This window comes from Panicum hallii, chromosome 4 (assembly GCF_002211085.1).
Source record: "Panicum hallii strain FIL2 chromosome 4, PHallii_v3.1, whole genome shotgun sequence".
Classification (NCBI taxonomy): Eukaryota; Viridiplantae; Streptophyta; class Magnoliopsida; order Poales; family Poaceae; genus Panicum; species Panicum hallii.
In genome coordinates this window covers 50,785,613-50,800,945 of record NC_038045.1, presented here as the reverse complement: position 1 = coordinate 50,800,945, position 15,333 = coordinate 50,785,613, and the positions used below count along the sequence as shown (strand labels likewise).

Here is a 15,333-nt window from a genome sequence, read left to right as displayed (position 1 = left end):
TGAATATATGTCGATTGTTTCCAACCATGATCTTTGAAAGTTACCCAGATACTGATTGTGGCGACAAGTAGCACTAGCATCTCTGCTAGGTGACTGAATGTCTGCAGAGTTCAGACCATAGAACATGTTGAAAGTTGCTTTCACAGAGAGTAGGAGAGATCCAGGAATCATTTGTAGTGCCACAAAGTAGATCTAGCTATTGCCCCTTCGACTTGGGATATCCATCCAATCTGTCAACATGCTTGGAAACCACCCACCTCCAGGCTCCAGGGACTTGGGGTAACAGACAGAATGCGTTTGAGCCACCATCACCATAGGAAAGAGGACTTCACTAACTCGAAAGGATTCTTCGCTTTCATGAGAATTTCCATAGCAAGAACGACATTGGAGAGGGGTGACGCATCCATGCCAGGTGAATTTTAAGCTACTGGCCCTGTCTTTACATGATGGCTTCAGCTGACTCATGAACTGACGTGTGTGGATGGCAGTACTAGAGTCTGATCACCTTCACCCTCTCCTTCCTGCCAACCCAACCCCTCCTTTCTACTCGATCTCACTCATGGTGCCTTCACGTACGGCCCGTTTCCACAAACAAAAAAAGAATAGAAATGGATGGCTCTGAATCCGTGCAAACCGACTTGAGATAGGAACAAAATGTCCCGACTCCCTGAGAGAATGTTTCGATTTGAAAGCAACGTGGTTCCTGACGAAAACAAAGCAAACCCAACACCACGCTCTGCATCTGCGAGGGGAGAACCTAGAAAGTTTTGATCTGAAAGGAGTGTGATTCCGGAGGTAAACCAAGGTGAACGACGAACATCGCTCTGCGTGCGAGAACGAGGGAAGGAGCCGGGAAGCACCATCCCTCCGCGATGGCGAAAGCCAATTCCTCTTGCGTGCGGCGACGGCGAGGTTTCCGTCGGGACGACGGCACCCGGCACCGCGGGGATGGATAGCGGGAGACCACGTGTGTCACCCGGCATGGGAGCGCGAGGCAAACCGGCAGCGAAATTCTGTCCGGGAGCGTCCGTGCCGTTCCTATTCCTATCCTAGGGTTCATCGTGTAGTGGCACCTTGCCGGCCACGAGCGTCCGTGCCGTTCCTATTCCTATCCTGCTCGTTTCCTTGTTGCCAGATCGACAATGTGGCGTTTCTTCTTGTTGGTGATGATGGTTCTGAGTTCTGACGACGCGATACGGGCACCTCCTGAGGCTGCTGTCTGGGAGCGTCCTTGTCACTTGCTGTTTGGGAGAGTTCAGAACACTGAGCATGCCGAGGTCTGAAACTTGTGTTCTTCCTCTCACAGAAAGTGGAAATACGAAGTCGTCGAACTAGCCATTCATTGCCCCTTTGACTGGGGTACCGGATCTGATTGACGTACCAGCAAAGTCGATTCGATGGGTCAATGCATGCTTGGCAACCATCCACCTGCAGCAGGTAGACCCAAGTGCGTTTTCGTTTTCGTCCACCACCACCACCACCACCATGGTAGCAGAAAAGATGGTGTCAGTACCTGAGAAAAGATCCTCGAGTTCCATGAGAGGGTCCATAAAAGAATGCAATGGAAAAGGGTGACGTATCCATGTGTGGTGAGCTTTGCTAATTAGCATGGTAGTAGCTTTGAGTACGTAGCGCTTCAATTGGCCCAGCAGGAACTGATATCTGTGGATGGCATTTCTTCTTATCATCTCCATCTTCTTGTACCAACCGTTTTGCCAAGATCTTGTCGCGTTTTTGGTGTAAGAATGATGGTGGACTAGTGCTCGTAACTCTTGTTGCATAGCCTTTCGTTCGTGGCTAAAGCACTAAGCTAGTACTACAAGTATAGAAGGTGAGTAAGGAATAGTAGGGGATAGCTGCTGAAGTCAGAGCCTTGTACGCTTGTGCGTGCGAGTACCTGACATAGTGCCAACGTAAAGACATTTGGCGTAGGGCTAGGCTTTGCATTGTGATACCACTAGCTATTTTCTGAAATCGTTGGATCCTTTGCATTGAGAGATAATTAACAAAGCTACTAGTAGCATCATTGGAGTACGTATGTACACTACAGCCTACATGTAAAGACAAGCCAATTAAGTCCGGCCGGTCCGGTCCTTTAGGAATTACAGGATCTGCATGTACTGCAGTATGCCATTGAAGTTTCAAGTTTACGCCTTGGACAATGTGAAGCAGATAATCTCATTCTGGAAACGAAATGCAGCTAGCTCTGACATGTACGATCTAAATAAAATATACCATCACAGATGGTCTAATATGATCATATATACCTCGTACTTATCTTTCGTTCGATCAGATACGCTCTACATCATTAGATACATAACATACATACATATATATATAGGAGTTGCTACGAACGTATGTAGAATAATTTTTTTCTATATATATGTATATATGTCTCGAGACGTAGACGTTGAGCGGATGGCTCGTGGAACTAATGGTGGGCTGACACCATGCATGCCAAAGCAAAGGCAAATAAAGGAGCTACTACTAGTAGGTGACCGGCGGAAGAGGAGGAGACCAGGAGGGGATCAAGATCAACCGGTGCGACGCCGACGATGCACTTGGACACACTGACACAGGCTGCTGTACGATGATCAGGAGTGTGTTGTACCCTCTGTTGTCTGCAGCTGCTAGCCAGTACCTCAGCATAGGATGGATGTTTGAATTCAGAAACTAATTTTTAATCCGGATCGTATCGGATATTTGATACTAAATATAAAGATTAAATATGAGCTAATTATAAAACTAATTGCATAGACCGGTGCTAATTCACGAGACAAATCTACTAAGCCTAATTAATCTATCATTAGCATATATTTACTGTAGCACAACATAGTCAAATCGTGGACTAATTTGGACTTATATCGTGAATTAAGCTCCATTCATGCAATTAAGTTCGTAATTAAACTATATTTAATACTTCTAATTGATGTCCAAATATCCGATGTGATGGGAGTAAAATTTAGTCCGAGGTACCAAAGGCCCGGAGACCACTGGGGCGGCCTTACTGTGTTCAATTCATTCACCAACTCGATCGGGGCGGTGGACGAATTAAACGCCCTAGGACACGCACAGGCCTGGCTCTGCAGGAATGGATCGGTCGTCTCGACAGGAATAGAGCCTTGCAGTATTGCTCCAGCAGCAAGTCAGCCGGTTGTTAATTTCTTTTTACCAGTGGTCAGTTTGACGTTGACGACCAACCGTCGTCACCCGGAGCAGCCGTCGGCGGCTGGACGTGTCAAAAAGGCCCCCCCTTTTGCTTGACACGGCAACCGGCGCGAACCCGCCGGAGCAGTCTCGTGCTCGCTGACGCAGCAGCGGAAGGCTTGTGGGAACCTGCCGCGCCGTGGGGAGGCAATGCAACGCGACGTGCCACGTGGTGGTGGGCTGCTGGTGACCGACCACGGCTGCTGGGGGCCGGGCCGGGTCGGCGGGCTCTCGGCAGGTTCGGCCGCCGGGCTGCCCCCCGGCACTTGGACCCGTACCATCTTCAATTTGCACGTGAAAATTAGGTCATCCGACTGGTGGTCACAATCCACACCCACATGTCCAAGATCGAGCTCCGATTTTTCTCCCGCCATCCATCGCTGGAGCCATTTTGAGGGAGTACTCTTCAGATCTTTGGTGGGTCATGAATCCTTACACCTTACTGCGCAGGGAATCTACCGTGAATATTCCATTCCACCTACGATTTTATATAAAAAACCAACAGCTCAATTCTGAGTAGTAGTACTCCCTAGCCAAAAAAGGCAATCCCACCATTGAAGGACACAGCGAGGTCAAACACTAGTAGGATCGGAGATTCGGAGTAGATGCATGCATGGGATCTCTCTCTCTGTCTCTCTCTCTAATGCTTTTATTTGGAGCAATAACAACGATACAAACACACGGTGGATTAGCACTTTGCAGGTCCACAGGAGGAGCCCTAACTTTCTATAGATATCTCTAGTCACAAAATTAAAAGAGGTGCATTACATACAAAGCACAGAAAGCTGACAGAGAGATATCCGAGATGTCATGTACGCCTCCAACGGTAATATGCCATGTCATTACTCTGTCAAGAGTTTTTATGTAAGGATGGAAACATGAATAAAATAGAAAAATAGATATCCGAATCTATTTCCATACTTATCCAATCCGCTTCCATGATGAGGAGATATCCGAATCTATGTCATGGTTAGGTTCAGAACCGCCAGCGTCGCCTACCACTCGCCTACCATTGGTCGCCCCTCTGCCGGCGGCCCGTCCTAGACTTCTCGATCTTCTCGGCAACAGGCCGGCCATGGAACGAAGGATGCCTACGTTTCGGTTGTTGCAAGGAATATAGTATAGCGCTGCGTGTACGTTACGTGTTGGTTTATGCAATTCGTCCTGGCCCGGCGGCCTGACACGAGAACCGTATTCGATCGACCTCCGCGAAAAAGATGCATCACCCGTGACACTTTTCGATCATGGCTAAGCATCAATCTATGTACACAATAATCTATAAACGATCATCGTTCCAAAAAAATAAACTATGTACTTATGGATCAGTGCTCATTAGGAGCTAGCGCCACACGCTTCCCAGTAGCCAGGTGAACGGTAGTGGTCACCATGCATGGCGCCCCCTGTCGTGTCGTAGTACACCGCTTTCCTTAACTTTTGGGGGTTATTTCGAATTTATTTGATTACATTATTTTAGTGAAATTAATATTTTAATTTAGAGTCTGTTTGGTTGGATACCAAAATTTGCCATGCCAAAGCATGGGTATATCAATCCTTTTTACCAAAATTTTGGCAATTTAAGAATAGCACTTGGATAAGGGGCTATTTTTTGAATTCCAGCCAAACGAGTGCCAAAATTTATAGGCTTGCTCAAATTTTGGTTGGGCAGATTTTGGTACCGAACCAATCAAGCTTTTAGTCTATAAATCAAACTAAGACAACATAGGAAAGACAAGAAATCAACATCACTTATCATGCTCGGCTGAAACCTTTCTGAGGCCTAAATCATATTTAGCTTCCGGAGCTACAAATGTCCAACCAATTATCTCTAGATATTATCCATGGATATCATTCGCCTCTTATTATCCATATTCACAATATCAGATTTAAGTATTTGTATCCATATCCAATATCCTGTAAAACACCAAAACATTTTTTTTGTTTTACTTCGGATGAACGGATGGTTGTAAAATATTCATCCCGTTTTCACCCCTAAGCCTGCCATCACCGCCTTCAACATTGTGATAGAAGTCCTAACTGATGCCAGCACATGCAAGAACCTTTTTTTAGGAAAAGGGAAGAAAATCTCCGGTATCTAGCCCTCTACAACCGCACTCAGCCAAGCTTCACATGTGCTTTCACGAGAGCATGCATCTATGATGAATTCTAGCTGAAAATTCAGGTTCAGATAAGAGTTTTGTGATAAATTTGTGATGACGCAAACCATCTAAGAACTGGTCGACCTTTCTCTGTTCGTATGTAAATGCCCTGTATTCTCACAAGCTACACCTTTCTTTTACTCTAGTTGCATGCATAGCCGCAAATCCGTGCACTTCCTATCGTATCTTATCTTTGCATACAGCGCACACCTTAGTTAATAGTTTTTCTCTTCGCATGCCTAGTTGATCGCAATCATACACATTGCTAACTCAATAAGACTGCAGTAATCATAAAGATCCCAGTTGCTAATCTAATCTCGCGTGACACAAACTCGATCTCCTACCATGCCACAAGTATGAGATATTGGAAGCATCGAATTCTAAAGAATGCATGAAAAAGATAGGCAAATCTTTTCGTTTGGGCGTTTTCTTCGAATAAGAGAGCTGTGACTTTTAGACGTACGCAGTGAGCCTTTTATCCCCTAGATCTTTTGCAAAGTAGGATAAAGAAAAATGTTTGCTGGCTGCTCAAGGGAATGAGCAGAGGTAGCTGTAAGGAAGCCAAGTTAATATAATCCATGTTAGTCTGGTTTTTTTTTTTAAAATTTTGAAGGAGCCTTCAAAGGGCAATGTATTTCTGTGTTTCAGTATAGAAGTAAAGAGTTTTATGAGAAAAACTTGGCCCAAAAACCTTACAAATGAACAATTATTAAAGGAAAACTGGAAAAATCCACACAACGACATGAACAATTAACAAGGATATAGTCTGACATGTGTCATCATCCCCAAGGTCGTCACAAACCTTTTTAGTTTGTGATTCACCAAAAAAGAAAGCTGTTAGAATTTAGATTTGTTGTAAGTGGATGATTGTAAAACGAGTCCTTGACAAACACCTTATTATACTTTGGTAACATGTCAACATCCAAATCAAAAATATTGTACCATCTACCACCTTCTAGTAAAACTTACTAAGCCAAGATTTACAATTTTCAAGGGTATAAAAATCTGGATAAGGTCATATCCATGTACTAAACCCCGACAGCAGAATAAGGTGATAATATTCCTTTCTTTTTAGTCCTTTATATTAAGATCCAAAGTTTCTAGTTTCAACAGAGAAATTCTCTAAATAGAACACAAACTTTTCATTGAAAAACTTTTAACACAACATTTAGATCAATTAATAGAGGTTACGGGGACTTGGAATTTTTTTGCACCTTTATTTTGTGTTTGCAGCTTTTTTGTTGGCGAGGATCGATTGAGAGGATGACCGTGACATTCAGTGATGAGGCACCAGGCCGCAATATGGTGCAGATAACAATGCAATGTTTTTGGCTGTATAAAGGGAACTCTAATTTTAGCTAATTAAACATGTTAACTAACTATATCAACTAACACGAGGTACAGTTACATAACTAGAGACAGCCTGCATTGGTTTAGTTGGCGAGTATTGGCCCGAACACATATGACCATACACCTTCATTGCAGGTAACTAGACAGCTACCTTCTCCTACACCATAAGGAGAGAACGTTTTCTACACACCAACGGTTTGAAGCCCCAAATCGAGAACTACCCAAGCTGGCTGGGACAAACCACGTGACAGGTCCACATCTTTTAATTGGAGGCTCCTTTTGAAGCCTTCACGGGAAGCCACCTAAGATTTTAGGTGGACACTCTTAAAAATTAGAAAAATTTAAAAAATTCTCACAAAAATCAGAAAACTCTGGCCATCAATCCGACAAATCTAATCATAGTAGCCATTGGATCTGTTATCTTTTTCATTAAGTTACCCACCTCTGCCATTATGAAAATAGGCTAAAGTAACCCTCCCTAAACATATATCTAAATTACCCACTTCTGCCATTATAAAATATAATCTAAAGTAAACCTCTAAAGATGTATCTACCTCTGCCATTGTAAAAAATAATTTAAAGTAACTCTATAATGTTCATGTAAATTACCCACCTATGTCACTATAAGAATAATGGAAATAACCCCATAAATTTGCATATAAGTCCAATTATGTCATTATTAAAAGTTAAAGTAACCTATAAATCTGAATCTAAATTATGTAATTATAACAAAATATTAAAGTGCACCAATATAAAATTTATTACTATTTCTATCATTATTAATGTATTATTTATATTAATTTTTTATATAAAAATACTGCTCATGATGTGTGTCACCATGTATTCATGTATGAGAAAAGATATAAGAATACCAATTTTCATATTGTTCATATAGTTCAAACAAATGGTTCAATTAAATACATATTAAACACATATGGAGGTGTAATGCAAAGTTAATAAATTGTTACTAAATAAACTTATTGCAACCAGATAATGATAAATATGTATCTTTTAGAGTATTGTGTTAGAATATTTAATAGATGAAAGAGAGTATGAGATAGATAATTGTAATTATTAGCTATAAGTTTTACTTTTATATTAATTTTAATTAGTCAGTGCGGAAGCACGGGTTGATAGGCTAGTACATGGCAAATTTCAGCAAAGAAACACGTGCACGTCGCCTACCACTCTATAAGCGTTTATTTGCTAGTTTTAGTGCTGCACCCTTCTACCTATTTGAGGGTGCATTTGCTGGCCGACAGTTTTATGTTGCCCAATTGGCCCCTAATATGACATCCTCACCACAGTTAGGGTTGGCAATAGGTACTATAAAGATGGTGACCCACTAGAGGAAATTCTTTTCTGCTATATTCAAAATGTTCCTCAAGATTTTGCAAGAAAATAGAGCACCTTTGGAAGGAAGTTATAGGCTATTGACTCAATGGATATAGATGGAAGTTGCACTCTATATGCTGCAAGTGCGAGACTCTGCCTTATCATCGTTGAAATATAGCTTCTGGTATCATGGCTTTTTGTTCTTGGTGCTCCTGTCACAACTAACGGCTCAGAGACTACTACCTTAACATGTGTCAAGACTCAAGAATGTCCATAGATTATTTTGCGCTCAATAATGGCTCTTCTTAATTTGCTGCATGCAGTGTCCCACTTCTATTTGCATTCTCCTAGCTTTCCATGGCATCTTGAGCTTAAGGATAAGTTGACATTATGCTTTAATTTCTTATGCTATGATGTGTTGTGGGATCTTCTGTGTTGAAAGAATTTTGAGTAATTTGATAAATGCTATTTTTTACAGATCAATAATAATTGACATGCACAAAAGTAGAAAGTTGGAACAATGATAAGTCTAAACAAAGGAAATTCCTTCCGATTAAGCCGAATAATAGGGTTTCTCTTTATTGTCAGAGTTTGCCTTTTATAAAACTGTCAAGCTCTTTGTGGATGATTTGATCAGCCACTACGTTTAGCATCCATATCCCAGTATATTATTCAGATTTGGGGAATGGGTGCATTTCATAGTTTTATTTGTTTTGTTGAATAGCAAAGCCCTTCCCCAAAGCAACTATGGACGTGGCACGCTAGTTCCATCCAGACAGCATGTCTACACATGTTACATGCCTTGGCACACGTGTGGGCCCACAGTGCACACGTGGCACACCCTAAGTTTGTTTCATGATTAACCGTGGTCACCGGATATACACAAAGTGAAGATTATACTAATCATTATTCATTTTCTTAGCATGGATTTCTGAATCCATCACCCAAGGGGAAAAAGATATATTCACCTTCCACTAGGTGTTCTTTTACCTGAGTGATGAATCTGCATTTGGGTTCCCAGACAGATTCTAGAGCAGAGTTGTCAATATTTTACAATGCGGATTCGAATTCAGGAAAGAGACCGACAAGAAGCAGAAGTTCTTACAAAGGCGAAACTGAGAATCACGGCTTAATTTATTCCACTGCACTTATATAGAAACTCTTTATTTACTGGTAAGTAACTTGAGGTTTGTGGGTTTTAAACATCTCATTTAACGAATTTTCTTTGGAATCTTAAAAAAAACTTGTTCTACTGCCCAAATTAACCTCCACCACTTTGTCTCCTGCTCCCTCCATCCTGAACTTTGTCTCGTACTCTCTCCGTCCTGAAATATAAGGCATTGAAGGGTCCAAAATTTGTACTCCAATATAAAACATTCTAGGACTTTTGGATAAATATTAAAGGAAATCATTTAATTTTTCTTGGCTCTTAGCTGCATACTTACCTTTTCTATTCCTTCCTTCTCTACTTAATTTTAGAAATAACTTTAATTATGGCTGGTGAACTAAAAGCTCTCGGAGGGTACATGCATCTTTTATTCTCTCCCTTAACATGTCATAGAATTGCTAGAATGCTAGGACGGAGGGAGTAGGGTTTCCAGTGAAAGGCCTGATATTTTTAAAAGGTAAGTGAAAGGTCTGAATTATTTTTGAAGGAAAGTGAAAGGCCTGAATTGCTAGAGAACCATATTCCTTTTCCATTACTTGAGAGGAACTACAGCAACAGCTACACATTCATCCTTCAAAAACTCCTCCCCTCGATGGGAAGAGGCCATCACATCAGCATGCCGGCGTCACGTTATTCCTGCCCCTACCATCGGTCTCCCTCAATCTCCCCTAATCCAATCATCCAACACAAGAACACAACTAGTTTAGCCTCCTCCGAGAAGCACTTGTTTCTACTGCTTCTGCTGGTCAGAGGACCCGTGCCCCATGCATCATCTATGGCGTGGGGCACCTGCTTGCTGCTGGCCTACCGACGCCGGCACCTGCGTCAGGGCTGCGCCTTGCCCGCCCCCGCCGCGACGGCCTCCGCTACGCTGAAGAACAGGCGATCCGACCCGAACAGCTCGCCCACCGCCGAGTTGAACATCCTCTCGGCGACAGATCCGACCGGGTTGGCGAGCACCAGCTGCAAGAGATTCGTGAACCCAACCTCAGTCAGATACTGAAACGTTTGGCAATCCATTGATGAACGAACAGTTTGTCAGATGAAGTTGCAGCGACATCGATCAGCTGTTGTTGTACGTACCTCGATGTTTCTTTTTTCCAGGACTTTCTTCAGCTCCGACAGCGCGTCGAGACCGCTGGTGTCGATCGCCGCGACGGCTGCAACAAACAATGCGATTCGTTTCTGGTCAGAAGATTAATCCTTGAGAATTCTTCCACCGATCAAAGATTTGGCAGTGACACTCACCGCTCATGTCGAGGACGACGCATCGGATGGAGCTCTGGTTGGACTTGAGCGCCCTCTCGTCCTCGTCGCGGAGGAAGCGCATGACCCTCTCGACGAGGTACAAGGAGTTGGCGAAGTAGATCGCCGACTCGACGCCGACGATGAGGAACGACGGCACCCGGACGGCTTCCCTGTACTGCACCACGCTGCGGTAGCTCTGCGTCCCGGGGATGAGGCCCTTGACCACCATGTTGGGGCGCGTCACCTGCAGCAGGATCTTGAACAGCGAGATGCCGACGGCGATGGCGAGCCCCATCTGGACGGACACGAGGAGCACGCCGAGGAACGCCGCCATGCACGCCAGGAAGTCCAGCTTGTCCACCTTCCACAGCTTGGCGGCGCCGCGGACGTCGATCAGCCCGACCACCGCCGTGATGATGATCGCCGACAGGATCACGTTCGGGGTGTAGTGGAACAGCGGCATCAGGAACAGCAGCGTCACCAGCACCGCCGCCGCCATCACGATGTTCGACACCGCCGTCTTGCAGCCGGCGCTGTAGTTCACCGCCGACCGAGAGAAGGAGCCCGTGGTCACGTAGCAGGACGCGCAGGAGCCGGCCATGTTCATGATCCCGATGGCCATCATCTCCTTGTTGCCGTCCACCTGGTAGTTGTTGATCGACGCGAACGTCCTGCCTACTGCAATCCCTTCCTGCATTTGCATCAACAAATTTTTTGGTAAAAATTGAGACTTTATGCTCGTATCAAACCCACAGCACTGAGATTGGATCAGGGATAAGTAAGAATCTTTGCATGGTTCTTACAGTTAGGGACAAGATTCCAGTCATGATGCCGGTCTTGATCGTCAGCGCCACGTAGGAGCCGCTGAAGGTGAGCATGTTAGCTGAAGGAGGGTTCACTCCCCTGGGGAGGATGCCAATCTGTTTTTGCAAAAAGAAAAAAAAAGTTACTCACAGATGAATTAGTGAATAGTGACATCTATACTGAATGTGTCAGTGTCAAGCTGCTGCTGATTCAGACAAGCTATACTGAAGATACTTACAACGCTGATGCTATGTGATTTCCAGATGAAGGAGAGGATGGTGGAGATGATCACCGAGGTCAGGGGAGCACCTGCTGATATCCAGAAAAGTTTTGGATTCCTCGCACTCTGAAAAAAGAACAAGCGAGCAAAATTAGCACTTGACAAGTCCATCTTCCTGTTATTGCTTGAATAATCACATAAAAAGAACAGATTTTTTATAAACTGTAAATTAGTAAGAAAAAATTAACCATTTAACTAAAATATCAGTATTACTGATTTTAATAATTTACTGCCCAAAAGCAGTTGATTTTTGAGGCCCCAGTGCATCATCTTCAGAGGATTTCTCTGGCATGGTATGGCCCCAGGAGAGTGGAATTCTCTGACTGACCCTTTAATCATACCAAGTGACTAGGAACCGCGTCATTCCTAAGCAAAAGAGTTCTGAAATTACAGCCACCTGTCACGCCTAACGGCACATCGCTTACAGTCTCATGGCGGTGCCTGTGAATCGTTTTCTGGAGATATCGGAAATGGTGAGCTCTCATGCACGGATGGCCATTGCCAACAACTTGCTCATCCAGCAGGTGACACATCGGAGGCCAAATCAAAAGCATTCTCCCCAAAAGGGGGAAGGGAAAGGTTCCCTTGAACACCTGCTTTATTAGAATAGATTCTAAAGCCACACACGAGCCTTACTTTATCTGATGCATGTGGTTTTGTCATGTGAATGCTAACATTCCATACACACAATTAGTGTTGTAGTTTGACACCAGACTTAAAGTAGCCAAACAAATTTTTGCTTCAAAACTATCTCTGTGTGTGTGTCAGCTACATACTGCTTTTCTATAAAGAAAGGGGGAGAAAATGATTGCTTTAAACTATCCCCAATTATAAATACACATCCTGATCAAAGAGGGGACACTTTTTGGCACCATGCTTCAGCCATTAGTTAGATAACATGGAGGATTGGGCCTGGGGAAGGGACTTAACTTTTACTGACATACCAACAATTTAGTTGACTCAAGTAACTATGAAGCCTTTTTTTTTCCAGTACAGCCTAAAGCATAGTAGTATTTATCTTGGGCAACTAAAACACTTCACAAGATCTTCATTTACTGAACCAGGCCATACTGATGTTTATCATAGAATATTTCTTTTCCTACCTTAATGTTTTGTTTCATCAAAACGAACTATAAAGTTAACTAAATCGAATCAACCGGGTGCCTTTATGGGGAAGAAAAAAAATATCTCAACATTACAAGGTCCCAACAAGCAGGAGCTAGCTTAATCCCTCCCCCATGAGTTATCAACCTTTTTGTTTAAACTATTCAGTGGAGTCAAATTCCTTGTTAGTGGTAGGCACCCTTTGGGCCCCTCCATGAACTCTAAGCTTGAATCACCACCTTCCCTTTTCCCAGCCCCATCTTTCCTAGAAGCTAAGCTAAGCTAAGCTACCTGCCCATAACCATGGTCAAATAATTGTAAAGAATTTTGCCGACTGATGATTTTCCAAAAATAAAAAAGTGACAGAGATCAGATGCATATGTATCCATTCTGATTCTACCCGGGTCTCACAACGGTCTCTGAGAAACGTGAAACCACTTTTTGACGTCACCTTCTGTACGTGCGGCCATTGTTACTCCAGCTTTGTTCCTCTCTTACTAATTTTGGCGCCTAGTCGCGCCGGTAACTTTTTTTCTACTCATAGTAATCACTTAAGCTTAATGATTTTGTTTTTTCCTTTTTCGATTCGATGACGGCAATTAGTCGAAGGCGATACGTGGTTAACAACTAACAAATTAATGGTGAAGAAGGAATCAAGCAGAAGAACAACTTACGATTTGGCGAGTGAGGAGGAGGATGGCGAGGAAGGCGGTGCCCATGGTGATGGTCTGCCATTCCCACTGCATCGTCACCAACACCATGACCGCGTTAGATTTGTATCGTAGCTGGCTAATACGTTAGAACACACCAGCAGACAAGCTCTGGGCTTTGTCGTTGCTGATGGATGGATCACCGGCAGGCGGCCGGCGACAAAGCCAAGCGACGACCGCGCATGTCGTCGATCGAGGCCGTACGTACCTCGTCGTGGCGCTTGAAGACGGAGCGCATGACGTCGACGAAGCCCATGTGGGAGGTGAAGTGGACGATGCCGAGCAGGCCCTTGAGCTGTTGCAGCGACACGATGATGGCCGCGCCGCCCATGAAGCCGGTCAGCGTCGCCTTGGACAGGAAGTCCACGATGAAGCCCAGCCTGCAATGAATGGATCATCATGCATCGTCATCCGTGAGCTCTGGCGTGCGGATCGAGATCAATGGAACAGTGGTGGAGGTCGAGGATGGATGGATGGATTGGGAATGGTTGTGGACCTGAGGAAGCCGAGGGACGCCTGGAAGACGCCGGCGAAGAAGGTGGAGGTGAAGGCGAGCTGCAGGTACAGGATGGGCTCCTCGTCCGGCGAGACGGCCTCCCGGAGCATGGACCCCATCACCAGCGACGCGATGGACACCGGCCCGACCGCCAGGTCCCGCGAGCTCCCCAGCAGTGAGTAGATCAGCGGCGGCACGAAGCTGGAATCTGCTTGCATGCACGCCGGCCGGCGAGCCGCCGCCCACAAGTCAAGATTAGCAATCCATCGACCGGCGGCGAAACATTACCGATGAATCGAAAAATTCTCGACCGATTTGCACGGGTGAAACGAAAACTCACATAGGCCGATGATTGGGGGCAGGTTGGCGAGCTTGGCGTAGCTGATTCCCTGCACGGCGAGGACGCGACCGGTGTTAGTTGCTGCGCGCGGCGCGCCGCCCATATTTCGGGCCGTGCCATGCCATAAACAACCATGCCAAAAGTAGCTCGGAATTGAACGAAGGCGAGGGAGGGAGGGAGGAAGACGAAGCAGGGGAGGGAAGGAGGGGCAGATCGAGCACGTGCCTGCGGGATGGCGAGGCTGGCAATGGTGAGGCCGGCGACGAGGTCGGAGCGGAGGAGGCGGGGGCTGTAGGCGGACCCCCACTGGAAGATGGGGAAGAAGTACTGGAGCGCCAGCACCAGGCGCCGTGCCGAGGACTGGTTCTTGAACTGGTGCAGCGGGTCGTCCGGGAAGAACACCTCCGCCAGGCGCTGCCGCAGCGCCCTCGCCGTCGACCGGCGCTCCGGCAGCGACACCTTGTGCAGCTCCAGCACCGCCGCGCCCTCCCGCACCGCGGGCGGCGCGGGCGCGTGGTGACGAGCCGGCGCCGGCGCCGGCGGTGGCGCCGTCGCCGGGGCGCCCTGGGGCGGCGCCTCGACGTCGTAGGACAGGCTGTCCACCTTGTTGTTCACCACCATGCTGGTGGTGCCGTCAATGCCTGTGCCGGTCGCGTGGTCGGTGATCGACGCGGCCCTGTCGGCTTGGCGTGGGCTGCAGGTAGGGGGAGTGAAGAGGGGGGCGGTGTTTGTTGCCTTGTTGGCTTGCTGGTCTGGATGGATTCTTGCGGAGGAGGAGGAGGAGGCTTTTATAGGGAGGGGGCGGGAGGCGGGAGAAGGCACGCGCCACGCGGAGGTCTGGCCTGGACGAGTGAATTAATGAGGAAGAAGAGAGATCGAAGAGAGATACTGTGGTGGGTGCTTAATTTGGGCGTGCCTATTACCGGCGGATTCAGGCTTCTTTCACAATTCATCTTGCAGGATTAATCAGAGGCAAATACATGGAACCTAACACTCTTCTGATTAAGGAATTTTCATTCGTGTGGTCTCTTAATTGTCTGCCCTTAATATCTCTATTTCACTATGTTTGGCTACTATAAAATTGCCCCGGGAACCATTAAATCCATCCAAACCGATCCAGATTGTGGAAACTAGC

The 15,333-nt window shown here is 45.7% G+C and overlaps 1 protein-coding gene across 1 annotated transcript; it reads right to left on the bottom strand.

Moving 5' to 3' along the window:
* Positions 1-9,721: 9,721 nt before the first annotated feature.
* On the bottom strand, positions 9,722-14,942 carry LOC112891027 (probable sulfate transporter 3.4). The gene is made up of 10 exons (XM_025957920.1): positions 14,424-14,942; positions 14,199-14,247; positions 13,859-14,066; positions 13,571-13,742; positions 13,327-13,392; positions 11,507-11,614; positions 11,268-11,384; positions 10,465-11,155; positions 10,300-10,376; positions 9,722-10,179 (listed from the first exon to the last, which is right to left on the bottom strand). The coding sequence occupies exons 1-10, from the start codon at positions 14,817-14,819 to the stop codon at positions 10,042-10,044; spliced, it is 2,022 nt and encodes a 673-aa protein (XP_025813705.1). The 5' UTR covers positions 14,820-14,942; the 3' UTR covers positions 9,722-10,041.
* Between the last annotated feature and the right edge of the window lie 391 nt (positions 14,943-15,333).